At 51.2% G+C, this 19070-nt stretch overlaps 7 protein-coding genes across 7 annotated transcripts; 2 read left to right on the top strand and 5 right to left on the bottom strand.

Annotated features, from left to right (window-relative positions):
• Positions 1-287: 287 nt before the first annotated feature.
• On the top strand, positions 288-1206 carry J4E82_001809 (uncharacterized protein; the record flags this gene model as incomplete). Its single annotated transcript, XM_051728117.1, has 4 exons — positions 288-470; positions 593-666; positions 808-989; positions 1070-1206. 4 exons carry the CDS (start codon positions 288-290, stop codon positions 1204-1206), a joined length of 576 nt encoding a protein of 191 aa, XP_051591999.1.
• Positions 1207-1376: 170 nt separating this feature from the next.
• Positions 1377-1979, bottom strand: J4E82_001808 (uncharacterized protein; the record flags this gene model as incomplete). Its single annotated transcript, XM_051728116.1, has 2 exons — positions 1377-1736; positions 1794-1979. The coding sequence occupies 2 exons, from the start codon at positions 1977-1979 to the stop codon at positions 1377-1379; spliced, it is 546 nt and encodes a 181-aa protein (XP_051591998.1).
• A 1003-nt stretch (positions 1980-2982) lies between these two features.
• Positions 2983-4356, bottom strand: J4E82_001807 (uncharacterized protein; the record flags this gene model as incomplete). Its single annotated transcript, XM_051728115.1, has 4 exons — positions 2983-3033; positions 3085-3398; positions 3449-4159; positions 4242-4356. The coding sequence occupies 4 exons, from the start codon at positions 4354-4356 to the stop codon at positions 2983-2985; spliced, it is 1191 nt and encodes a 396-aa protein (XP_051591997.1).
• Positions 4357-5551: 1195 nt separating this feature from the next.
• J4E82_001806 (uncharacterized protein) lies at positions 5552-6783 on the bottom strand (the record flags this gene model as incomplete). The annotated part of the gene is made up of 3 exons (XM_051728114.1): positions 5552-5975; positions 6029-6407; positions 6459-6783. 3 exons carry the CDS (start codon positions 6781-6783, stop codon positions 5552-5554), a joined length of 1128 nt encoding a protein of 375 aa, XP_051591996.1.
• Positions 6784-8182: 1399 nt separating this feature from the next.
• Positions 8183-9385, bottom strand: J4E82_001805 (uncharacterized protein; the record flags this gene model as incomplete). The annotated part of the gene is made up of 1 exon (XM_051728113.1): positions 8183-9385. One exon carries the CDS (start codon positions 9383-9385, stop codon positions 8183-8185), a length of 1203 nt encoding a protein of 400 aa, XP_051591995.1.
• Positions 9386-11367: 1982 nt separating this feature from the next.
• On the top strand, positions 11368-12780 carry J4E82_001804 (uncharacterized protein; the record flags this gene model as incomplete). The annotated part of the gene is made up of 2 exons (XM_051728112.1): positions 11368-11376; positions 11431-12780. 2 exons carry the CDS (start codon positions 11368-11370, stop codon positions 12778-12780), a joined length of 1359 nt encoding a protein of 452 aa, XP_051591994.1.
• Positions 12781-13827: 1047 nt separating this feature from the next.
• On the bottom strand, positions 13828-18845 carry J4E82_001803 (uncharacterized protein; the record flags this gene model as incomplete). Its single annotated transcript, XM_051728111.1, has 5 exons — positions 13828-14030; positions 14091-18217; positions 18269-18458; positions 18511-18643; positions 18711-18845. 5 exons carry the CDS (start codon positions 18843-18845, stop codon positions 13828-13830), a joined length of 4788 nt encoding a protein of 1595 aa, XP_051591993.1.
• Between the last annotated feature and the right edge of the window lie 225 nt (positions 18846-19070).

Here is a 19070-nt window from a genome sequence, read left to right as displayed (position 1 = left end):
GACATTGCACATTGTGGTATTAGAAGAGTACTAAGCTATCAACCCTAAAAAGTACGTGCTTTCAGCCCTCGCGGTACACCAGTCTGTGATGTCAAGCGCCCTTTGTCAACCGAGACTGTCATTCAGACCGCTATCATTCTCATTGCGCCCTTCCCAACATGAAAACATCAATCCCACTCAGCAGCTTAACAAATCATATAAATCCCAACTAACGATCCTCATAGCATCAAGATCCATCAAGACGAACAATCAAAAATTCCGGAGCTACGCTCTCAAGTACACTCATAATGTCACCCTCAAGCATTCCCACGGTCTTAAACTTCATAACGGGCAACAAGAATAAGCTCGCCGAAGTCCAAGCAATTCTTTCCGGTGTCATCGAGCTGCGGAATCAAAACGTCGATCTAGTCGAGATCCAAGGCACCGTTGAAGAAGTCACAAAAGACAAGGCACGGAGAGCAGCCGAAGCGGTAAGTAAAACAACAATCTAACCCACTTCGTGCTTTGGTATGGGAACACAGAATTCTCATGAAGCGAAATCAGGAGTTGTACATTTAGGATTTTGTTGGTTGCTAACGGACCCATCGTTCAGATTCAAGGCCCTGTCCTAGTAGAAGACACATGTCTCTGCTTCAAAGCTATGAACGATCTTCCGGGACCGTATATGTATGTCGTCCTTCTCTTCAAATCCCTCCTCTTCTTCCTTTCCCTATCTTCTATCCCATGTGTTCCATTGGCACATCCTCTCAACTCCTCCCCAATAATTTCCCTTGAATAGCCGCCTCTCTAACACCCCTGATCCGCCAGTAAATGGTTCATGCTCTCCCTTGGCGCCCCCAACCTCCACAAAATGCTCTCCGGCTTTGACGACAAATCCGCCCAAGCCGTATGCACATTCGGATACTGCGAGGGACCAGGCCACGAAGCGATTCTCTTCCAAGGACGCACAGATGGCAAGTTGGTAGAAAGCCGGGGTCCAACTGTTTTCGGTAAGTGGCAGATCTTTTCAGTATTGTGTCGAAAGTGTGGGAGGGTTTGAGAAGGAGTACGAGGAGCTGACGATGTAAAGGTTGGGACTCGTGCTTTGAGTACGAAGGCCAGACATATGCTGAGATGGAAAAGAGCGAGAAGAATAAGATTAGCCATCGGGCTAAGGCATTGGACAAGTTGAAGGAGTGGCTGGCGAGCAAGAAAACTGAGGCGTAGAAGAGCATTCTGATTTGCTGTAGCGCCTAGAGCACAAGAACAGGGTTGAAGTGATAGTCAACCTCACCAGAACTCTTTTAAGAAAAAAACATCGTCTTGGTATCATAACACATGCCATCGTATCACGTCGTACCTTTTTCCTCTCTCCCTCTAGATATTTCCAACTCGACCTACTCTTCCCCTTCCGCATTCTGCCTGTCTTTCCTCCACTGCTCAATCCATTGCTCCACCCGCTCCAAGTTGCCCTCGACGTCCTCGTTACTCTCACTCCTCAGCTCCACCACAATCTCTTCTTTATAGCTCTCCCTCGCCTCATCAAGCAGAACCTGCATGATTTCACTATCCATATTCTCCTCCAACTTCTTCCCCTTGTAGCCCCGTGCGGTGAGACGATCGTATAAAAGTGTGCTGTCGCAGCGCAGCACGATGACGAGGTCGATCCAGCGTTCGGGGAACAGGTCGCACGCGTGCCAGTCGAGGATATAGCCGCCTGTGCTGGCTAGGGGGAGGGATTCCAGGTGGTCGAGTAGCTGGATGAAACACACATTAGCCCGGGGAACCGTGATTGTTATGAGGATGTTACATACTTTGTCTTCGTCTACAATCCAACTCCCTGTCTCCTCATCTTTGCCCTCATGGAAGCCCTCGTCTTTGACAATCTGATTCACGGAGACGTGCTTGAATCCTGTTGCTTGCGCTAATTGCTCAGCGTGTGTTGTCTTTCCTACTCCGGGTGTACCCGTGATGACAATGTTTGGGTTCTGGCGCGCCATTTCCTCGTCGTCTCTCGTCGCAAAGTCGTGATCGGTCTCGGTCGCGTAGTTGGCAGGCTGTTGGGAGTTGTAGGCTTTCACAAGTCGTTATTTGTATGTGCCTTGCGATTGAAATCTATTGCCAAATACAGGTATATCCTGCAGGGTAATTGTGGTAGTACTTTGCGGGGTGAGGATGGTAGAGTATTGTGTAGCGTTCAGGTGCTCAGTCGCGTCTGCTGCTGATCGCATTCCAGAATTATTTTTCGAGCGCCCGAACTTCACCCGGCACAACCCCCACTACCCCGCACTACTCATCCTGACATGGCCCCCAAGACAAAGCAAATGCACAACATCTGAAGTGTGACGGCGGGTGCAAGGATACCTATGTAAGCACAGCATGTGTAACATCCTTCTAGAACGCATTGATAGTTGGTTGGGTATCCGGAATGAGGCGAGTGTTATCACACACTCCTGCCGAGGCAGATCAACATGCATCAACAGCATGAGCAAATTATACTGGCTCCTACCAAAAGTGAGGCTTCAAACTTTTCTTTTCATTGACCCGTAACATGCGCTCAAGACTACCTACGCCGTCTAAAATACCTCGTCAACATAAACATCCCTGAACCCAAGGAAAACATGCTGCAAAACCCCACCTAGACAACGCCGTAGATGCTAGCGATTGGTGGTTGTAAGAGCCCAGGAACCTGTTCGAGCAGATGTCTGGAGGGGTGAGAAGAAGTGGTGGGGGAGGGTAGAGAACTGAGTAGTTCTTAAGATATCTAGTCCAGAGGAAGCTCCAACCAACCATTGCCGAACGAACACCCCCGAACTCTTTTGATGCAGTATTACGCCGAGTAAGAAATCGTGAAGTGAAATATCGGACGTGGAGAGTCGTTTCAAAAAGACATCTCAGTGTGACAGAAGGCGGCTAGGAGGCTAGCTTGAACTGCACATGCCGCTTAGAACGACCTGGGGATATTGTGATCTTGGGAATGCGAGATTACTTTTCGTCGAGCATTTAGCTCTGCTTGCACTCAGCAGCCTCCTGCTTTGGTTTTGTGCCGTCGTTCTACAATCGTGTTAGTTGGTGTTTATTCAAACAGCGACTATAACTGCTTACCTCGTCATCTGATTCCTCCTCCTCGTCGCGGTCATCGCTGAGCTCATCCTCGTCCTCATCGTCTTCGTCCTCAAACTCGCCCTCGTCAAAGTCCTCAATGTTCTCGTATTGAAGGGCCTCGCCGGTGAACCAGTCAATGGCGCGGGGGATGAGCTTCTCCTTGATATCCTCACCGAGCTGGTAGTCGAGTTCGAGACGCTCCTCAATATCAGAGGTGGCATCATCATCGTCTTGTGGGGGCTTGGGCGGGTCGAAGAAGTTGAAGAACGACTCTGTAGGCACGGTCTTCTTAACGACGCGGGTCTGCTTGGTGTCTGAAAGCTGTTAGTCTGCTATCACCTCGTGACGGCGATTGAAAACTCACTCTTGTTCCTCTGCTTCTTGCTCTCGATGCGGACAGTCAGGTCCTTGCCTGCCTTCCAGTCGACCTTGTCGCCCTCGGCGTGGTCATAGATGAAGTCACCTCCGTAGCCGTTCTCCTCCTGGTAGAAGTAGGTCTTGGTGATGGTCTTGTTGGTGAAGAATTCGTTGTCCTCGAATTCGAAGATGAGGCGGAAACCGGGGCGGTCGAGGTACTCCATGCGGATGTCGGTCAGGTGCTTCAGAGCAGCCTCGTCGCGGTCTGTGATCATCTCGGCGAGCGAGATCTGGTTCTTCATGGCGCTGAGCCAGAACTCTGGAATACCCTTGACATCCTTGCCCTCGTCCTTGTTGAGCTCAGGCTCGGGCTGGTCCTCGTCCTCGTCATCCTCATCTTGCTGCTCGCCGACCTTGACCTGGTCTTCTGAGGGCTCCTCGTTGCCGTTGACGATCTTGGCACGGGTCTGGTATAGCGGTGTGAACTTGGCGAAGTACTTCTTCTCCAGCTGTAGGACCTCCTCTTGGAACTCAGCCTCGAGCTTGGAGTGCTCCTTCTGGACGCCCTTGAGGCCGGCAACACGGCGGCGGACCGAGGCTGGGAGCGACTCAATGTAGCCGCTTGAGCGGCCGACGAGCGAGCCGAGCTTGTTCTGCATCATGGCGACGAGGGCGGGGTTGGCAGCGAACAGGCCGGCGGCGGTGCGCTCTAGTTCCTCTGTGCGAAAAATCGAGTTAGCGGTCAAGGACTTGACGACGATACAAGGCGGGGTTGGAGGGGCAGGGAATTTGCGACATACCTTCCTTGATGGTGCCCACGCCGGGCTGCTGAGCGCGCGACGATATCGGGGCAGCATTTGCGGGTGTGTTCTGGGGGGTGCTGGCAGGGCGCACGTTAGAATGCGGTACGTCCATGATGGGGGGGGTTGTTGTGGTGGTGTTTTGGAGAGACAAAATTGTGTGGCGGAGGGTTGGGAAGCGACTTACGGGGCGGATATGGAATCCATCTTCTTATTGCGGATCGGCTCAGACATCTTGGCGAATGAGTGATGTCGGTCTGGCTGTGGCGAGATTGTTGGGCGAAAGGTGGATGTTGTGGGTGAGCCGCAGAATTGTTCGGCGGGTTGAGCGAGAAGGACAGGCGCTACGCAAGGTTGTTTTCGCCCCTCTCTATGGCTAGTTGCAGGCTAGTGGAAAATGCAACCGTAGGCTGGCAAACAGCAACACACTGGGACTGCGCGACCAGACGATAGACACTGCCCGTTGGATGGAGGCGGATACAATCAAGCCAGAGCGGCGGGCGAGGTGGTTTTTGTACCTTGACCGTCTTTTCGCAGCGACATGGCACGTGTGCCCTTGCTTGCATCTCTCCGACATCCAGCAAACGAGCGATTCAAGTTTATCTGGCGGCGATACCTCACTTGCTTGTGCGCGCAGTAGTCTACCACGTCGACTGCCCTGCCCTGCACTGGCACCACGGCCGACCTTGGCCGCCGGTACTTGGAGAGGGTACTCGGAGAGGGTACTCGGAGACGGGAGAGCATGGATTTTCCACTCTGTCCAATCCCACGCCCGGACACGCCCCGACTGCACATTGTCACCATCGTGAGTCGACTCGGAGCTTGACACGGATGCACTAAGCAGCACCATGCACACATCCTACCTAGGTACTCTTTGCGATCTCTCTACACACCCGATCAGCGTCAGCTTCGATCAGTAGCCACACCTGCCTTCTAGAACAAAGCGGGTCTCTGCAAAATCCTTAGCAAACCCTTAGCAAAATCTCTCTGGCCCATGGCACCACCCTAAACCCGAACCCGCAAGGCGCCAATGGCAACCACGGATGTGAGCATGTTGGGGGTGGGTGTCACCAAGAGTCATGTTCTCTACTGCCCGTTAGCGGCATGTGCAAGAACCCTATTCCCAGTGACAAGCGTCGTGACGAGAGAACTTCAATTCTTCCAAACAATACCCACAACTCACAATTGCCGACCGGCAGGAGCGGGACACCACCAACTGATGAGAGAACTTGAAAAAGTCTTGACATGGACATGACGATGGTGGTTTGGACTTTTTTTCTTAGGCTATTCAGGCATCCACGTCTTCCCATCTACAGCCTTCCCTGTATTCTTCCCAACCTCCTCGTAGCAACAACCGCCATACACGCCGAACAGGCCCCAATGAACAAGCAAACTGCAATTGCATTCGGCCCATCCGTGCTATGATGTTCTTCGGGCGGCGCCTCACTCAACTCGGGACTCTTTCCGGGCTCCAAGATGGAAAATACTACCCACGATATCCCTGTGCCCATGAATTGTGGTAGCGTCGTATATAGGTTCATAATGCCGAGGTATTGGCCTGAGCTTGCTCCGCCGCTAGAGGAAGATGCAGCACCCTTTTCGAGGTTGGATTGCGCTTCAGGAAGGTCGATGGAGGAGCGCTTTGGGTGTGTCGAGTGCGACGACGATGTGTTGAGGCGGTTGATCTCTACGCCGAGAAACGCAAAGGGAGCCCAGCAGGCTACGGACCATGATCTGTGTTGCATCAGTCGAGCTCCGTGGAGGAGGGGTTCACGGTGGTCACTTACACGCCACAGCAAGCGATGATGATAGTCGCATGTCTCAGACTTCTCACGAAAGGCGCCATGACCATGCTTCCTGCGAAAATACAATGCGCAGTTGTCCATGCTGTGAGTAGGCTTGGCTTATATTTGGCCAGCCCAGTCAACCGCTTAGGCGGATGGGAGAAGCCAGGGCCCTTTTCATCGTCTTCAGGACTTTGTACAAAGAAAGGCAGGAGAACAGACATTACGAATGTGATAATGGAAAAGGCGATGAGGGCCATGGAGCCAATGCGACCAACCTTGCCCGTAAGATCACCTGCTGCCTTGACCTCAGCTGGCGCGTCATACCGTAGGTATACCTCGCCAACCCAAGTCGTGCTGTAGAAGAGGAAAGGAAACCAGCCTGGCCAATCATTAGTACGTAATCCGCACAAACAGCACATCAACAACGTACCAATCCAAGCCCAGAATTGAACTGTGCAGATGGCTTGGATACTTCGGGGCAGGTTCAAAGCAGTATGCGCGATGGTACCGAGAACTTGCTTGAGATCCAGCTCCTTGCCCTCTTCAGCTCCGTCATTAATAAGCACTCTTTCAGTAACCGCCCAGCTTGTCGTCCCAATGGCCAAGCACAGCGTCAAAGCTGCAACGCCCGTCAACTGCTTGAACTGCGTGTCTCCCAACATGGGCCCAAACACACTCCTCAGATCAATTGCTCCTGCGCCATACCCTATCAAACTCCCAACCGCAACCATCCTGCTCGCCCAACTACTGCCCATCTGTTGTTTCGAAATAGGCAAAGTATCGACTACCAAGCCTCTGCAACTTCCCTGCACAGCATTTATGGCGAAATCAATCCCATAGATACTAAACACAGCAACGTATATCGTCGCGCTCTTAGCCGCAACCTCGTCCTTTATAAAATACCGAACCACCTCTTTTGTCCAGCCTAGCAGCAGTAAGAACATGGCCACCAGTATCGTCCCAAAGAACATAAAGGGTCTTCGACGGCCCCATCGCGAGGTAGAACGATCTGCGACGACGCCGACAATGGGCTGCATAATGAGGCCTGACAGTGGACCGGCGACCCAAACAAGGGAGATTTTCGATTTCGTAAGACCGAGTTCGAGGAGGTAGGGTGTGCAATATGTCATTTCGACATTCCACGTGAACCTGCATGTTGCTTAGTACATGACACATGTAGACTTCTTGGGCCAGGATCGTATTCACTGCAAGCCTATGAGCGACGCTGTGAGCAACGCCATGCGTATGCTCTCAGTTGAGCCCTTGACTGAAGGCGTCCCCTGCCATTGCGCAACAGACGGCATCTTTCCCTAACACCTTGACGGCAATGCGGATGCAGTCGCGTGCGCTTTCTCTCAGAATCTTTCTCGTAGTTTAGGCAAACGTGGAAGGGCGCATTGGGGTAAGCCGGATCGTGTGGTTCAGGTTTCGTATTACGTTCGCGATATGCAGGGTCCGAGGTAATCAGTCAACTAGAATAATGCGCGCTCAATGCAACAACGTATGAGATAAGGGAAAAGCAATAAGAAAGGTATATCGAGGGAGCGAAAGAAAGTTGGTATTTGTCTCTCTGCTTTTCTAGGAGTCTAGTTTGGAGGATCGTGAGGAGAGGATCGCAAAGGAGAGGAAACGTTGTCGTCAGCTCCATGGCTTGGCCGTGTCGCTTGTCGAGATGATTACGGATGTCGGGATCGTTGGAAGGGCCAAACGGCGGCCAAGTATAGTTAGCGCGCTAGATTGAGCGGGCCGTGTGGCGCACCCCGAACGCGTGGTTCGGCGCAGATTGGGCCGACGGTCATGGAGCTGTTCTTGCGGTTCGTGGCTTTGGCTTCCTTTGCTTGCTTTTGCCTTTTTTTCTTTGGTGGTAGGTCATGTCAAAGTCCTGGTCGTTATGAACACAGTCTACACGAGTCAGATTTCCTCACATCACAGCATTACTCCATGGTTAAAAACATATTGCTTGATGTCCTACCCTTCGCGAGAAACCAAACCATCTGACCCATAAACAAAAGGAGATCTATGATAAAAGGAAAACCCTGCAACCATCGCTATGTACTGGTACGTATCCGGAGATCAAAACATGTACGAACATGCTACCGGCCGACTTCTCTAACATACCTAGGTACACTAGCATCACCCTTCGTCCCTCCATTCCTAATCATCCTCAATGCGGAGCCTCGAGACGTCTGGAGACGAATCATCCTGGGACTCGAATCTTGGCAGCTGCCTGACAATGACAGGCGACTTGCCCTCAACACGGTCCGCGAGTACTGCTTGCACTATCTCGTACTTTCCTGTAATGTACTCATCCATGGTCCACTCACTAGTCTCGGTGAGATCAGTGATCTTGTGCGCGATCTTCACGCCACCACGTTGTATCGGCACCGGATTCAACTGTCGCTCGCCCTGGAAGTAACCCCACCCATAAAGGTTCTCTGGATCTCCTGGGATGATCGTGTACTGATCGGATGTGTGCTCGACTGTTGGATTGAAATTCTGTAGCAGCCAAACAGCACCGGCAGTACTCTCAGCACTGATGACCAAGACCAAGACCCAGTCTGTGCGCTCCCATAGAATCTTGCTGACGTCCTGTCCCTTGGGTAGGTTGCCGTTATCTGACCAATTCTCCTCCTCGGCTGCACGAAGCTCTCCAACTTGAAAGCATACGAATCCAGTAATACTGTTACCTAGGATGGTGCTGTTGTTGCTGGAGCCACTGAAATACGATTCCTCTGAGATGTCAGCACGCCTCCTTCGGTTGCGGTCCTCAACCCCGTCTGAAGAGTGGATTATCTGTCCTGCTAGGTCGATAGCTACAATCGGATCGGTGGCAACTTCACGTGGGTCGTCCCAGTCGACCAGCTCCTCATCAGGGGCCAGTGGGGTGAGCGATGGGACGATGCGATAGCGATAACCGTTGTAGGATCCCGCGGGTATGTATGGGTAAACGTATGTATTTAGTACTGTGAACAGTTCCCTTAGAGAAACCTTGTCTGAGTAATCAGTTTGAGCGAGAGCTTTGAAGTAGTCCTGAACTGCCCCAGCTTCAGGCATCGTGCGGATCTTGCGATCATTTTCGTGTACCCACAACCAGAACTTCTCTTGGCCCTCAGCTGTTGGTAGTGCATCTTCGAGGAGATCGACTTCGTTCGCGTATACGTCGTCAGGTGAGATGGCCTGGTCACGGTCGTCGGATCGGAGTCTCATTCGCTTCTCGAACATTCTCTTTCGGATATCGAGAAAATCGGCGGCTTCAGCGGCAGTGTATCCAGTGGGGAATCTGAAGTCCTTGTCTTTGTACTGTCTCCCAAGCTCCTCTCGAATTTTCTCGGCTTTTGTCGCGTGTGTCGATGTCATGGTGTGTACAATCGGAGGAGACGTGAAATGTGAGGGTGCTTTATGAACACTGTTCAGTGAGCGGATACAGTTGCGGTCGTGTTTGTGTTGAGTGGGGAGATAGGGTAATATGAACCACGGAGCGCTGACAAATGGTTCGGAGGTGAAGGCTCCGCCCTTAATAGACGGTATCAGTCATGTTGTTTGGAAGCACGTCCAGGTGCGCCACGCTCACGTTCACTAGGGCTCTCACCTGAATGACCAAGACAATCAATTCAGCTCGCGCGTGATTGCGACGTTAGAACAAACTGGCTAGGAAAGCACCAACTTTTCACGCATCGAGCACGTGAAGTTTGATTCGAATCACGAAAGCAAAATTGCATTTCCGTGTTCTTGATTTGCTTGGTAGACTCGGTAATGAGAGCGAAACTTACCTAGGTAATTATGTGTTCACCCATCCAGAAATGTAGACCAGACAATAAGCTGTGCTTGTACCAAAGACGTGGACCAAATGTAACCAAATCGCTAAAGCTAAGGACTTGGTAGGTATCTACAGCAAGTTTGAAGTTAGGCTGGCTTGCGTACCAAGGTTTGCCACTAGTGGCCTCAGGGAGCCGTGTTCCGACAACCATGTAACCACAGCTGCAGTTTGGCCACCGTCCAATCAATCTGGAGATGTAAGAGTTGGACACAAACGAATTGTAAGACACTTCCGGAACACTAAAATCTCCGCCTCCACACTTTCAAGGAGCCTGTTTGGTATCGGGTAACGCTGACCATGAGGAAGACCGCGGATCCTGTAGGCAAGCAATCAGCCGCAAGTCTCTCAAAATCACCGCCCCGGAGTCAATTGTCGGTACAGCAGCCATCAAAATCATGGTCCGAGTCAGCCAGGCGCCCCCAACGCCATGTCGTTGACCCACAGTACACCACAAAAAAGAGAGAAACTAAACAGCTCTGTAGAGTAGTGTACTTCTTCCTGATATAATAGAGCTAATTTAGAGTTATTTAGACATCAATAGAGAATCCTAAAGTCTATAATACTGTTGATCTTTGCAAATCTTCTTACTAAGGGCTAATGTAAGCTGTAAGGTAGGCCTTGTTATCTCTATACCTGTTCAGTCTTTCCCTTGGATGGGGCAGTAGACACATCAAAAATCAGTTGTCAGAAGCAAAAAGCGTTGCGCTAACCACTAAGTTAAGCCCCCATCATCCTTGAAGACCACGAAGATCTGAGTTCGCATTTGTTCAAGAGTCGCGACTATCCTCAGACAGCTCATGATTGTGTTTGTCAATTAGTAAAAAGATAGTTGCCTGCCTCTAGATGGTATCTGTGAACAGGATCTGTCCATGGAACCATACAGGGTGGTGGAGGTAGCATACAGATCGCGGAGGATGTTGAGTCTGATAGTCAGCACCTTTGTCTATCAAATCATCTGACCGTGCATATTGTTAGAGATTGTCACGGATACACATATAGGATTATTAATGTTTGAGAGCAAGCAAATCTCTATGAATATACTTATAGGTCTGAGATCGACCTACACAACTTCTTCTTTCATCATCCCCCATCATCCATCATCATCTATCATCATCATCGTGTTCAGTGGCTATCCTCTCTCAACCGCACTTGAATACCTTGGATCTATTGCTGAGTCTCATCACAAACGCAAAATATGGCTCCCATCCCCACGCCGTCACATAGTCGAAAGCCACTTAAATATGCTGAGGAACAGAATTGGCCTGACTTCTCAACAACACTGGAGAAGGCTAAACTTCCTCAGCCGATGATAAACCAACACAAGAAAAGAATCGAAGCGATTGCCGCCATCGCAGATCAGATCCGTTGGACATGTTCACAAATGAAGCCTGAACACTGGCCCCCAGGGAAAACAGATCTCGCTATGCAGTTCTTCATGTCTAATCTGATTCAGCTTCGAATCATCTGCTATGAACCTCTTCTGGCAATTCGAGAGCATATAAACAAGAATTGTCCTGAGCTCATGGGGATGGTAGGCTCTCCTTGTCAGTCAAAAAGGCTGACCAGAAGCTGACGATTATTTTAGGATTTTGGCTTGCAAAATGTTCACCAATGGCTTATGCCAGCAAGGAAACGACAGATCGAGTCTCCAATTGCTAAGCCAATCGCCATACCAAAATGGAAACAGGCACAAGATGAGGAAGAGAAGGAAGATGCAGAGAAAGTTACCAAGACCTCACCTGAGCCTAAACGAATCCAAACTGAGGAAGAGAAGGCCGACATGAAGAAGAGAGAGGCAGCTTTGTTTTTGGAAGAGGAAGATAAGATCAAAGCCCGTCAGCAACAAGTAAACAGGCTCATCAGCGAAGAAGTCGGCCATTTTGAGTACGAAACCCCTGAGATGCACATGGGCCAAACATGGGAAGATGCATTGAGATCTACAATAAGGACGTACGATGCGGCTCAGATGGAAATCGAGCGTCATTACCGGCTGATCGGATACACGAAGACCAAGTCGCAGTGGCCCCTGGACAAGCTTGATGTACTCCGCGAAAAAAAGGCTATTCCAACACGATCGAACCAGGAGCTTTTACTAGAAATCGCCCTTCAGCACGAGCATGGCCCACCTACCGCCAAGACCCGAGAGATGATGGAGAATTGGGCCACGGAAACGGACGTCAGAAATAGCCTTTCAATTCATTTGGGTCGTTTTCTTCTACCTAAAGCCTCACGCTACTGGACGAACTACTTCACGCAAAGTATTGACCATCAAAGCGCCGCAGAACCCTCAATGTTCTTCATCTGTCAGCATGAGTATAGTGAAGGGGTCGCCAAGTGGATTGTGGGAGGCTCTACACCGCACACGGGAGTCCTCTCAAAGGTGAAATGGAAGTGGGCCGATGAGTTCTACAAAGCAGTGAGAGAACAAGGTATGGGGAAGAATTGGGTTAGCCAGGTGAACCAGGCTAATGACCGCCAACGTGAGCTGGAGAGGGAGCTGATGGGTGCCCCTACAGAAGAAGAAGACCGGAACCAAAAGCTGTTTGTTCGACGACAAGTCATTGCGACGTTGAGAGAGGACCCTGCTCACCAGAGACTAGTAGCGCGCATTAACTGCAAGGGCCTATCCATCGACAGGTCGATGGTTCCGACACAATGTTGTTACCGATGTCAATCTAACTTCCAATACATCGTGCTGTCAGCGCACATGAAGACAACGGACGCTGCAGCCATATCACATCTTCGCAACTACAGCTGGGAAAATCAATGCAGGTGGGACCAACAATGCGCCGAGGCACTTGCCGCATGCCAATGTACACACTTTGATGACGAGCAAAACGAGCTTAATAGGCCCCGCTCTAGTAGGCCGAAAGCGGAAGGTGGTCGACCCCTCAAATCCAAGAAGAGTACCATCTCGTTCAAGTTCAACAGATGAGAGATCCCAAACGAACATGCTGCCACGGCTGACAACCGGATCGACCTCTCCGCCAGCCACAACAGCCTACTGTAATCAAATCAATGCCATCAGTACCTCCACATCCATCGTCCCCTTTCCCACTCTCAGCGTTATTGACTGGTGCCGTCCTGTTCCCGGTGTCTCTTGTCCATTGCTTTACTTGTCGCGCTTTCCTCTTTCTTGCTTTATCTTGCTTCCCGCGTTGCTTACTGCTCAAGTATACTTCTACCCTCATGCAGCCCGATCCTTCTGTGTTCTTCCTGCCCCGACCCTTCTGCTCTCTGCATACCCTCAATCTACCCAACACGAAGTAAATGCTTCTCAACGATGTCGCCATCTCCTTTGTGCTTTCGCTTTCCATAGACAACAAATAGATCGAACAGAAAAATTCCTTTCCAATACTGTTTCTCTCGCATTCTTTGACCATCTTGCTGTATAGGTATGTACTGAGCTTCAATAGTGTATGGATGTAATGGATCTCAAAGTGAATACCTCTAGATTACCTTTTCGTTGTAGCTACGATTGAGGAAGGAAAAGCTTGTCCAGAGCCACGATACACCAATCCGACCGGGTGGGTGCACTAGACGCCATCATCGCACACGATTCTAGGTGTGCTTCCAACGTCCAGCCCACTTCTTTGTCACATCGACAGAAGGACAACATCACAACCGCGCACAGCGAACAACACAACACAACACATACACAAAAGAGAAGTTTGAAGAGATATAACATTCCCAGGAAAGAAAAAAAACACCCAGCATTAAATACCCAACATCATCATTCGTCGTACGCCTTTGATCCCCCCTTCTTCCGCAATTGCAGAAAGAACAAACGTGTAGTAGTTTGAAGCACATCTTCCATCCCTCCCAGAAGTCCAGCGACTAGACAGACACAGAAGAAAAAGCTGCTACTACAACTACGAATATTGGGTTCATCTGCGGCGCTTATTTCCTTCATCTCGTCTCGTGTCGTTTCATGTCTAATACCAAATCTTTCGCTTTCGCTCGCTTACAAAGATGCTAAAGTTCATGCCTCAATACCTTCTTCAATCGTACCGTGTCCATTCATGCCGCCGCCGTTGATACCCATTCCGCCGGTCAGGGCATTCATGGCATCGCCATTGCTCTGGCCATTGGGCATGTCGTCGTCGAACTCGAGCTTCTCTTGTTGCGCGATGGCTTGTTGAGAGACGATTTCGGCGAGGCGCTTGAGGCGGGGTGTTTGCAGCCCTATCGTGCATGTTAGTCGTGTTTCGATTGAATGATAGATCGCCGAAAGGGAGTACTTACAAGAAGGCGTGTATGTCTCAAGTGCTGTGATGACTCGCGGTTCCGCAATCTCGTATGGACCACTGTCCTCCATGTCGACTGCTGTGAGCAACAGGACGTCGCTCTTCTCTGTCACGCGCGATGCGACAGCCTTCATGATCTCGCCATTGATGGGCTGCTCGTAGTCGGCTACCAGGTATTGGTTCAACAGCTTCTGGATCTGGTTCGGGCTCAACATCCAGCAAATGTCCTGAATAATCTCAATGTCGTTCAAGGTAGCCTTCTTCAGCTGGAGCAGCTTGGTAGCTTGCATCAGATGCTCAAGCTGCAGAGTGCCCTCGGGCATGTCATGCGATTTGCACCACTCTTCGATACGAGTGATGTTGTAGTTGATCTGCAGGCCTCGCTTCCATGAAAGGAAGTTGCGGCGCATGAGCAAGTCGTTGAAAGCAGTAACACCCACTAACCTCAACAACTCAGTAACACACTGTGTGATGATGGAATCTTCCAGGTAGTAAGCCTTCATTGCCTTGTAGACGCTGTTGAGTAGAGTGAGTAGGTTGTCCATGCTGTAGGCAGGGGTGTTGCTGCCCTGAAGCAGCTTTCCGAGGAAACGGTTGCTCTCATTGGTGACGAAACCAGGCAGCGATTGCGATTCGATGATAGCGGGGATGATCATCTTGTGCAACTTCTTCTTCAGGACCTTCATCCAGGTGTGGTAGATGTTGAACTCAAGACTCTCGAGATCATGCTTGACAATCTCCAATAATCGGTCGTACTCGTAGTTGTCGGTCTTTTGTTGCTCGTACCAGTCTTCAGCAAGGAAGACGAACGATAGCATCTCGTGTACGTTTGACAACCAGAAAGCACCTGGGTTAATTGCATCTTCCGCATCGTGTTGCATGACCTCTTGTTGAATCGATTGCATGACGTTTGCGAGGAAACGCTCCGACTCCTTGACGAAGCCGTTGTTCCACATCTCTGAGGTGACAAGGTTGATGAGATACGCAGGGAAGAGGACCTCCTTGTCGGTAGGTGGCGGTGTGGTTGTGGGCGATGGAATCTTGAGGTTCTTGATCAGGCCAAGGGTGACCTCATCGTTCAACATATCCTCCTCAGCAAGGATGTTCTCAAGCTCAAGCTCGACATTATCAAGCTGAGCAAAGGTTGAACCAGAAAGGTTCTGCCTGTGGATAGTGGAACCAGGAGCCATCGAGACAGGCCGTGGGTTGTACTGTTCGCTGAAGCGGTTGATATCGCGCGTATCCGGTCCGGCACTGCGCCTCTTTGGCTTCTTCGACGAGACGAGCTTGATCAAGCTGCTGGGGGCTACAGAGGTGGAGTGACCGTTGGTCAGGTCGGCGATGGGGCCAGATCGCTTCATTAGTTCGACCTGCTCTTGCAACTCAGCGAGCTGTTGACGGAGCGTCATCTTTTCGGTCTCGGTAACGTTGCTCCTCCTCTTAGATTGTTCGAGGTCGTCTGTGGTCCTCTTAAGCGACGCACGGAGTTCCTTCTCCTCTTCCTGAAGATGTCGCATCTTTGCAGTGCTTTCTTCGTAGCTTGTCTGCAGCTTCTTGTATTCGTCTTCCATCTGGCTGAGCTTGGCAGCGGTGATACCAGCCTGGTTGGCTTCGGCTTGAAGCTCCTTCTGACGGTTTTCGAGGGTACGGCTGCGCTCCTTGTACGATTTGATCTGGCTCTCGTAGTTCTCCACCTGCGACTTGAGCGACTTGTTTTGCTCCCTCATCGTACCGAGGTTCTGGGTAAGCTCCACGACCTTGTTCTCCAGCTTGTAAGAAATGTTCTTGAGATCGCGGGATTCGGCGCGAAGGACCTTGTATTCCCTGCGGGCCTTCCTTCCTCTCCAGAGCTTCTGGACAGTGATGATGTCGTTGATCTCCTTCTTGTACGCGCGGATGTATCGTTGTTTGCGCCAGTTGCGTTGGATCATACGAGCAGCATCTCCAAGCCTCTTGTCCAGCATGTTCTTGCGGAGAAGGAATCCCTTTGCGGCAGCCTCGAACTTGATGAGCGAGTTTCGGACAACAAGGAAGCGCTTGCGATCTTTGCTACCACGCCAAACCCTCTGAATGGTAGTAGCGGCCTTGACCTGCCTAGCCTCCTCAGCCTGTTCCCTAGTCATGTAGCCCCTAGCCAACGATTGCACGAGAATGACAGCCTCACGCATCTCGAGGTAGATACGGCGGTAGTATTTGGCTCGGAGGTTCTTCTGGATCATGATAGCCGCATCATTGAGACGGGCTGTGCGTAGGTTCTCGAGGAACGCAAGCATACCAGCGCGGAAGAAGATCTTTGTTAAACCCATCTGGTACTTGTCGGTGCCATCGTTCTTGCCGGCACCTAAGGCTTTCTTCAAAATCGCGGTAGCCATGTTTCGGATCTCTGGCGTCCAGTCGGAGGACCTGACCAACATGTAGTAACGGAGGGCGAATTCTTCATAGGTCCATCGTGTGGGGTAACCCGCGCAACTGATTCTGACTGTTTCGAGAACACCACAGGCACGCAGTTGACCAAGAACCATAGGTCCGTCGAATTGCCAGGCCGCCTTGGCCTCGTTGGGCTTGATACATCTAATGTAGTGGACATCGGTCGAGTTGATAGTCTGCATGAGTTCGATAAGGGAAGACTTGAAGATGCCACCAAGCGTTGGCTTGCGGTTGGTCGCCATCCTTCGTCCAGCCGACATGGCAGTGCCCGGCTTGGAAGAGGCATTGGTAGCGGTCTCCTTCTCTCGGATCGAAGCAGCAGTATCCAAAACCTGGGTCAAGAACTTGTTGCTTGCAGCCTTGAGAACCTCCATGTGCTCGTCGGGCACAGTATCTCTGTTCTTCTCGATGAAACCATCGGATTCGTATGTGACGTCGATGGCGTAGTGGCATACTGTGAAAGAGGACTTGCCGAACCGGGGCTTCTTGTAGAACTTGTGCTTATCTCCAGAGTAGTTGTGGTGCAGCTTAGTGACAAATTGCTCGTCCGAACCCATAGGCAGACGTGACTCTTCATCTAGTAGAGACAGGATACCCAGCTTGCCTTCGATGAGGTCGATACATGGCTGATTGTCGGCGAAGTCGATGAAAGTCCAGTCGATCTGTTCGCGCATATACTCCTCCTGCTCCAGCTTGAAAACGTGTGCGTTGAATTCTTGTTGCAACTTCTCATTAGCATAGTTAATACAGAACTGCTCGAAAGAGTTCTTTGCGAAATGCTCGAAACCGTAAATATCAAGGACACCAATGAAGGTGTGGGCTTGCGAAATAACCTCCTCGGTGGCCAGACTCTCGTTTGTTCGCTCAACCAGCCAGTCGAACAGACTGGAATAAATGAACTTGGCAACGGAATCTCGTACTACAATAGCCTGTTGCTGTGTCAAGTTGGAAACAATCTTTTCTCCTCTGGTGATGAGCTGCTTCTTTACAATCCACTTGGAGAAGGTGTTGGGATCTATTCCTAGCAGTGAACAAGCCGTGACGAGAGAAGGCTCATCTGGCGCAAGATTTGAGTCTGTTCGAGTTGCTGTGATCTTGATGTCTCCCATGTGCAGCAGGGCTGCTAGCAGGCGCCAGATGCCAGCTTGAGTCTCGGCAGGCACACCGATCTTGGTCAAGGATTGTTTCGTAGCCTTGAACTCGGCCACGTCGTCCATACCTTCAATCACCGGCGCACTGCCTTGATTGAGGTAGCTAAACTCCTCGACCGACTTCAAAGACAGCTCCTCGCGCTCCTCGTCCGTCGCACCAGCTACCAACTGGTAGAAGACGTGGTAATTCCGCTCCTTAAGCGGCTGAAAGACCAGTCTTGACCGTTCCAGCAGGTATGTCCTAATCTTTGCACCAATAATGTCGGTTTGCTTGTTGAACATGATCTCGATGTATTTACCGAATCGCGACGAGTTGTCGTTACGGGTGGTTTTGGCGTTACCGAAAGCTTCCATGATGGGGTTGGTAGCCAGAATCTGTTCTTCGGTCTCACTCATCGAGTCGGACTTGCCTCTCCGCTTGTGGGGGTTGTCGGGCGACTCTCGTGTCGCAAAGTATCGCATGATGTATTTGGCGCTGACCGTCTTTCCGGCTCCGGATTCACCAGAGACGACAACGGTCTGGTTCTTCCCGTCTCGCAACATGTCGCTGCGGAGGGTTAGTGGCTGCCACGGCGGGTATGGGGAGCGGGGAACTCACGCGAAGGCCTCTTCAGCAATGGCGAACAGATGCGGAGCGCCATACGATCTCTGCTTGCCAGCGTAGACCTGTACCATGCCCGGTACGTACAGCGAGTCGACTCGCGCAAAGGGATTTGTCGCGATGAGGACGATACCGGAATATGTGTAGATCTCCTTCTGCAGGTAACGCAGCTTGATGGCCTGGAGCACTGCACTCTCGTCAGTATGCCATGTTTCCCACGCAGATTGGACGGGCCGTACCAGCCGGCTCGTTGAGATGTGACAGGTTGGTAAGGTCATCGCTGGCCTCGAGCATGGCCGGGTTCATCAGCGGCGGGAGATTGGGATCATTGCCCGTCTGGATGGCAGACAGCGTCGTCTCGACGGTTTTGGTCTGCGCAGTGAATCATTGTCAGCCGCCGTGTCCTGCAACAGTGCAGTGTCCTCTTGGGTGGGCGTACCTCGCCATTCTCCAGCGTGAAGACCAACGTCACTTTGTCTCCCGCAATCTGCTTGTCCGTCACCTCCGAGGCAACCCAGCCCTCGGTGGTATCGGGCTGCCACGCCCGGGTGCCGATGTCGTAGATGTGTGCCATGGTGGGTGGTTGTGGTCCTGCTTTCTCCCCCTCCAAATGGCGGTGCGGAATCAGGGTCCAAAGGCGGCTCCCTGGTGGTGGACAGCACGCTCAGCTCGCTAATTCGGTGCGGTCGCTGGCTTCTTCGTGGGCGTTGTCGTGGGCGTTGTCAGCGTGGGATATCGCTGCAGTCACAGGGCTCGATGCATCCCTAAAGGAGAGAAGTGCAATCGTGTGGGCGAAGAT

This window comes from Alternaria postmessia (assembly GCF_024291825.1).
Source record: "Alternaria postmessia strain BMP 2775 chromosome Unknown scaffold_7, whole genome shotgun sequence".
NCBI lineage: Eukaryota > Fungi > Ascomycota > Dothideomycetes > Pleosporales > Pleosporaceae > Alternaria > Alternaria postmessia.
Note: the sequence above shows the minus strand (reverse complement) of the source record. Positions and strands in the feature narration are given on the sequence as shown.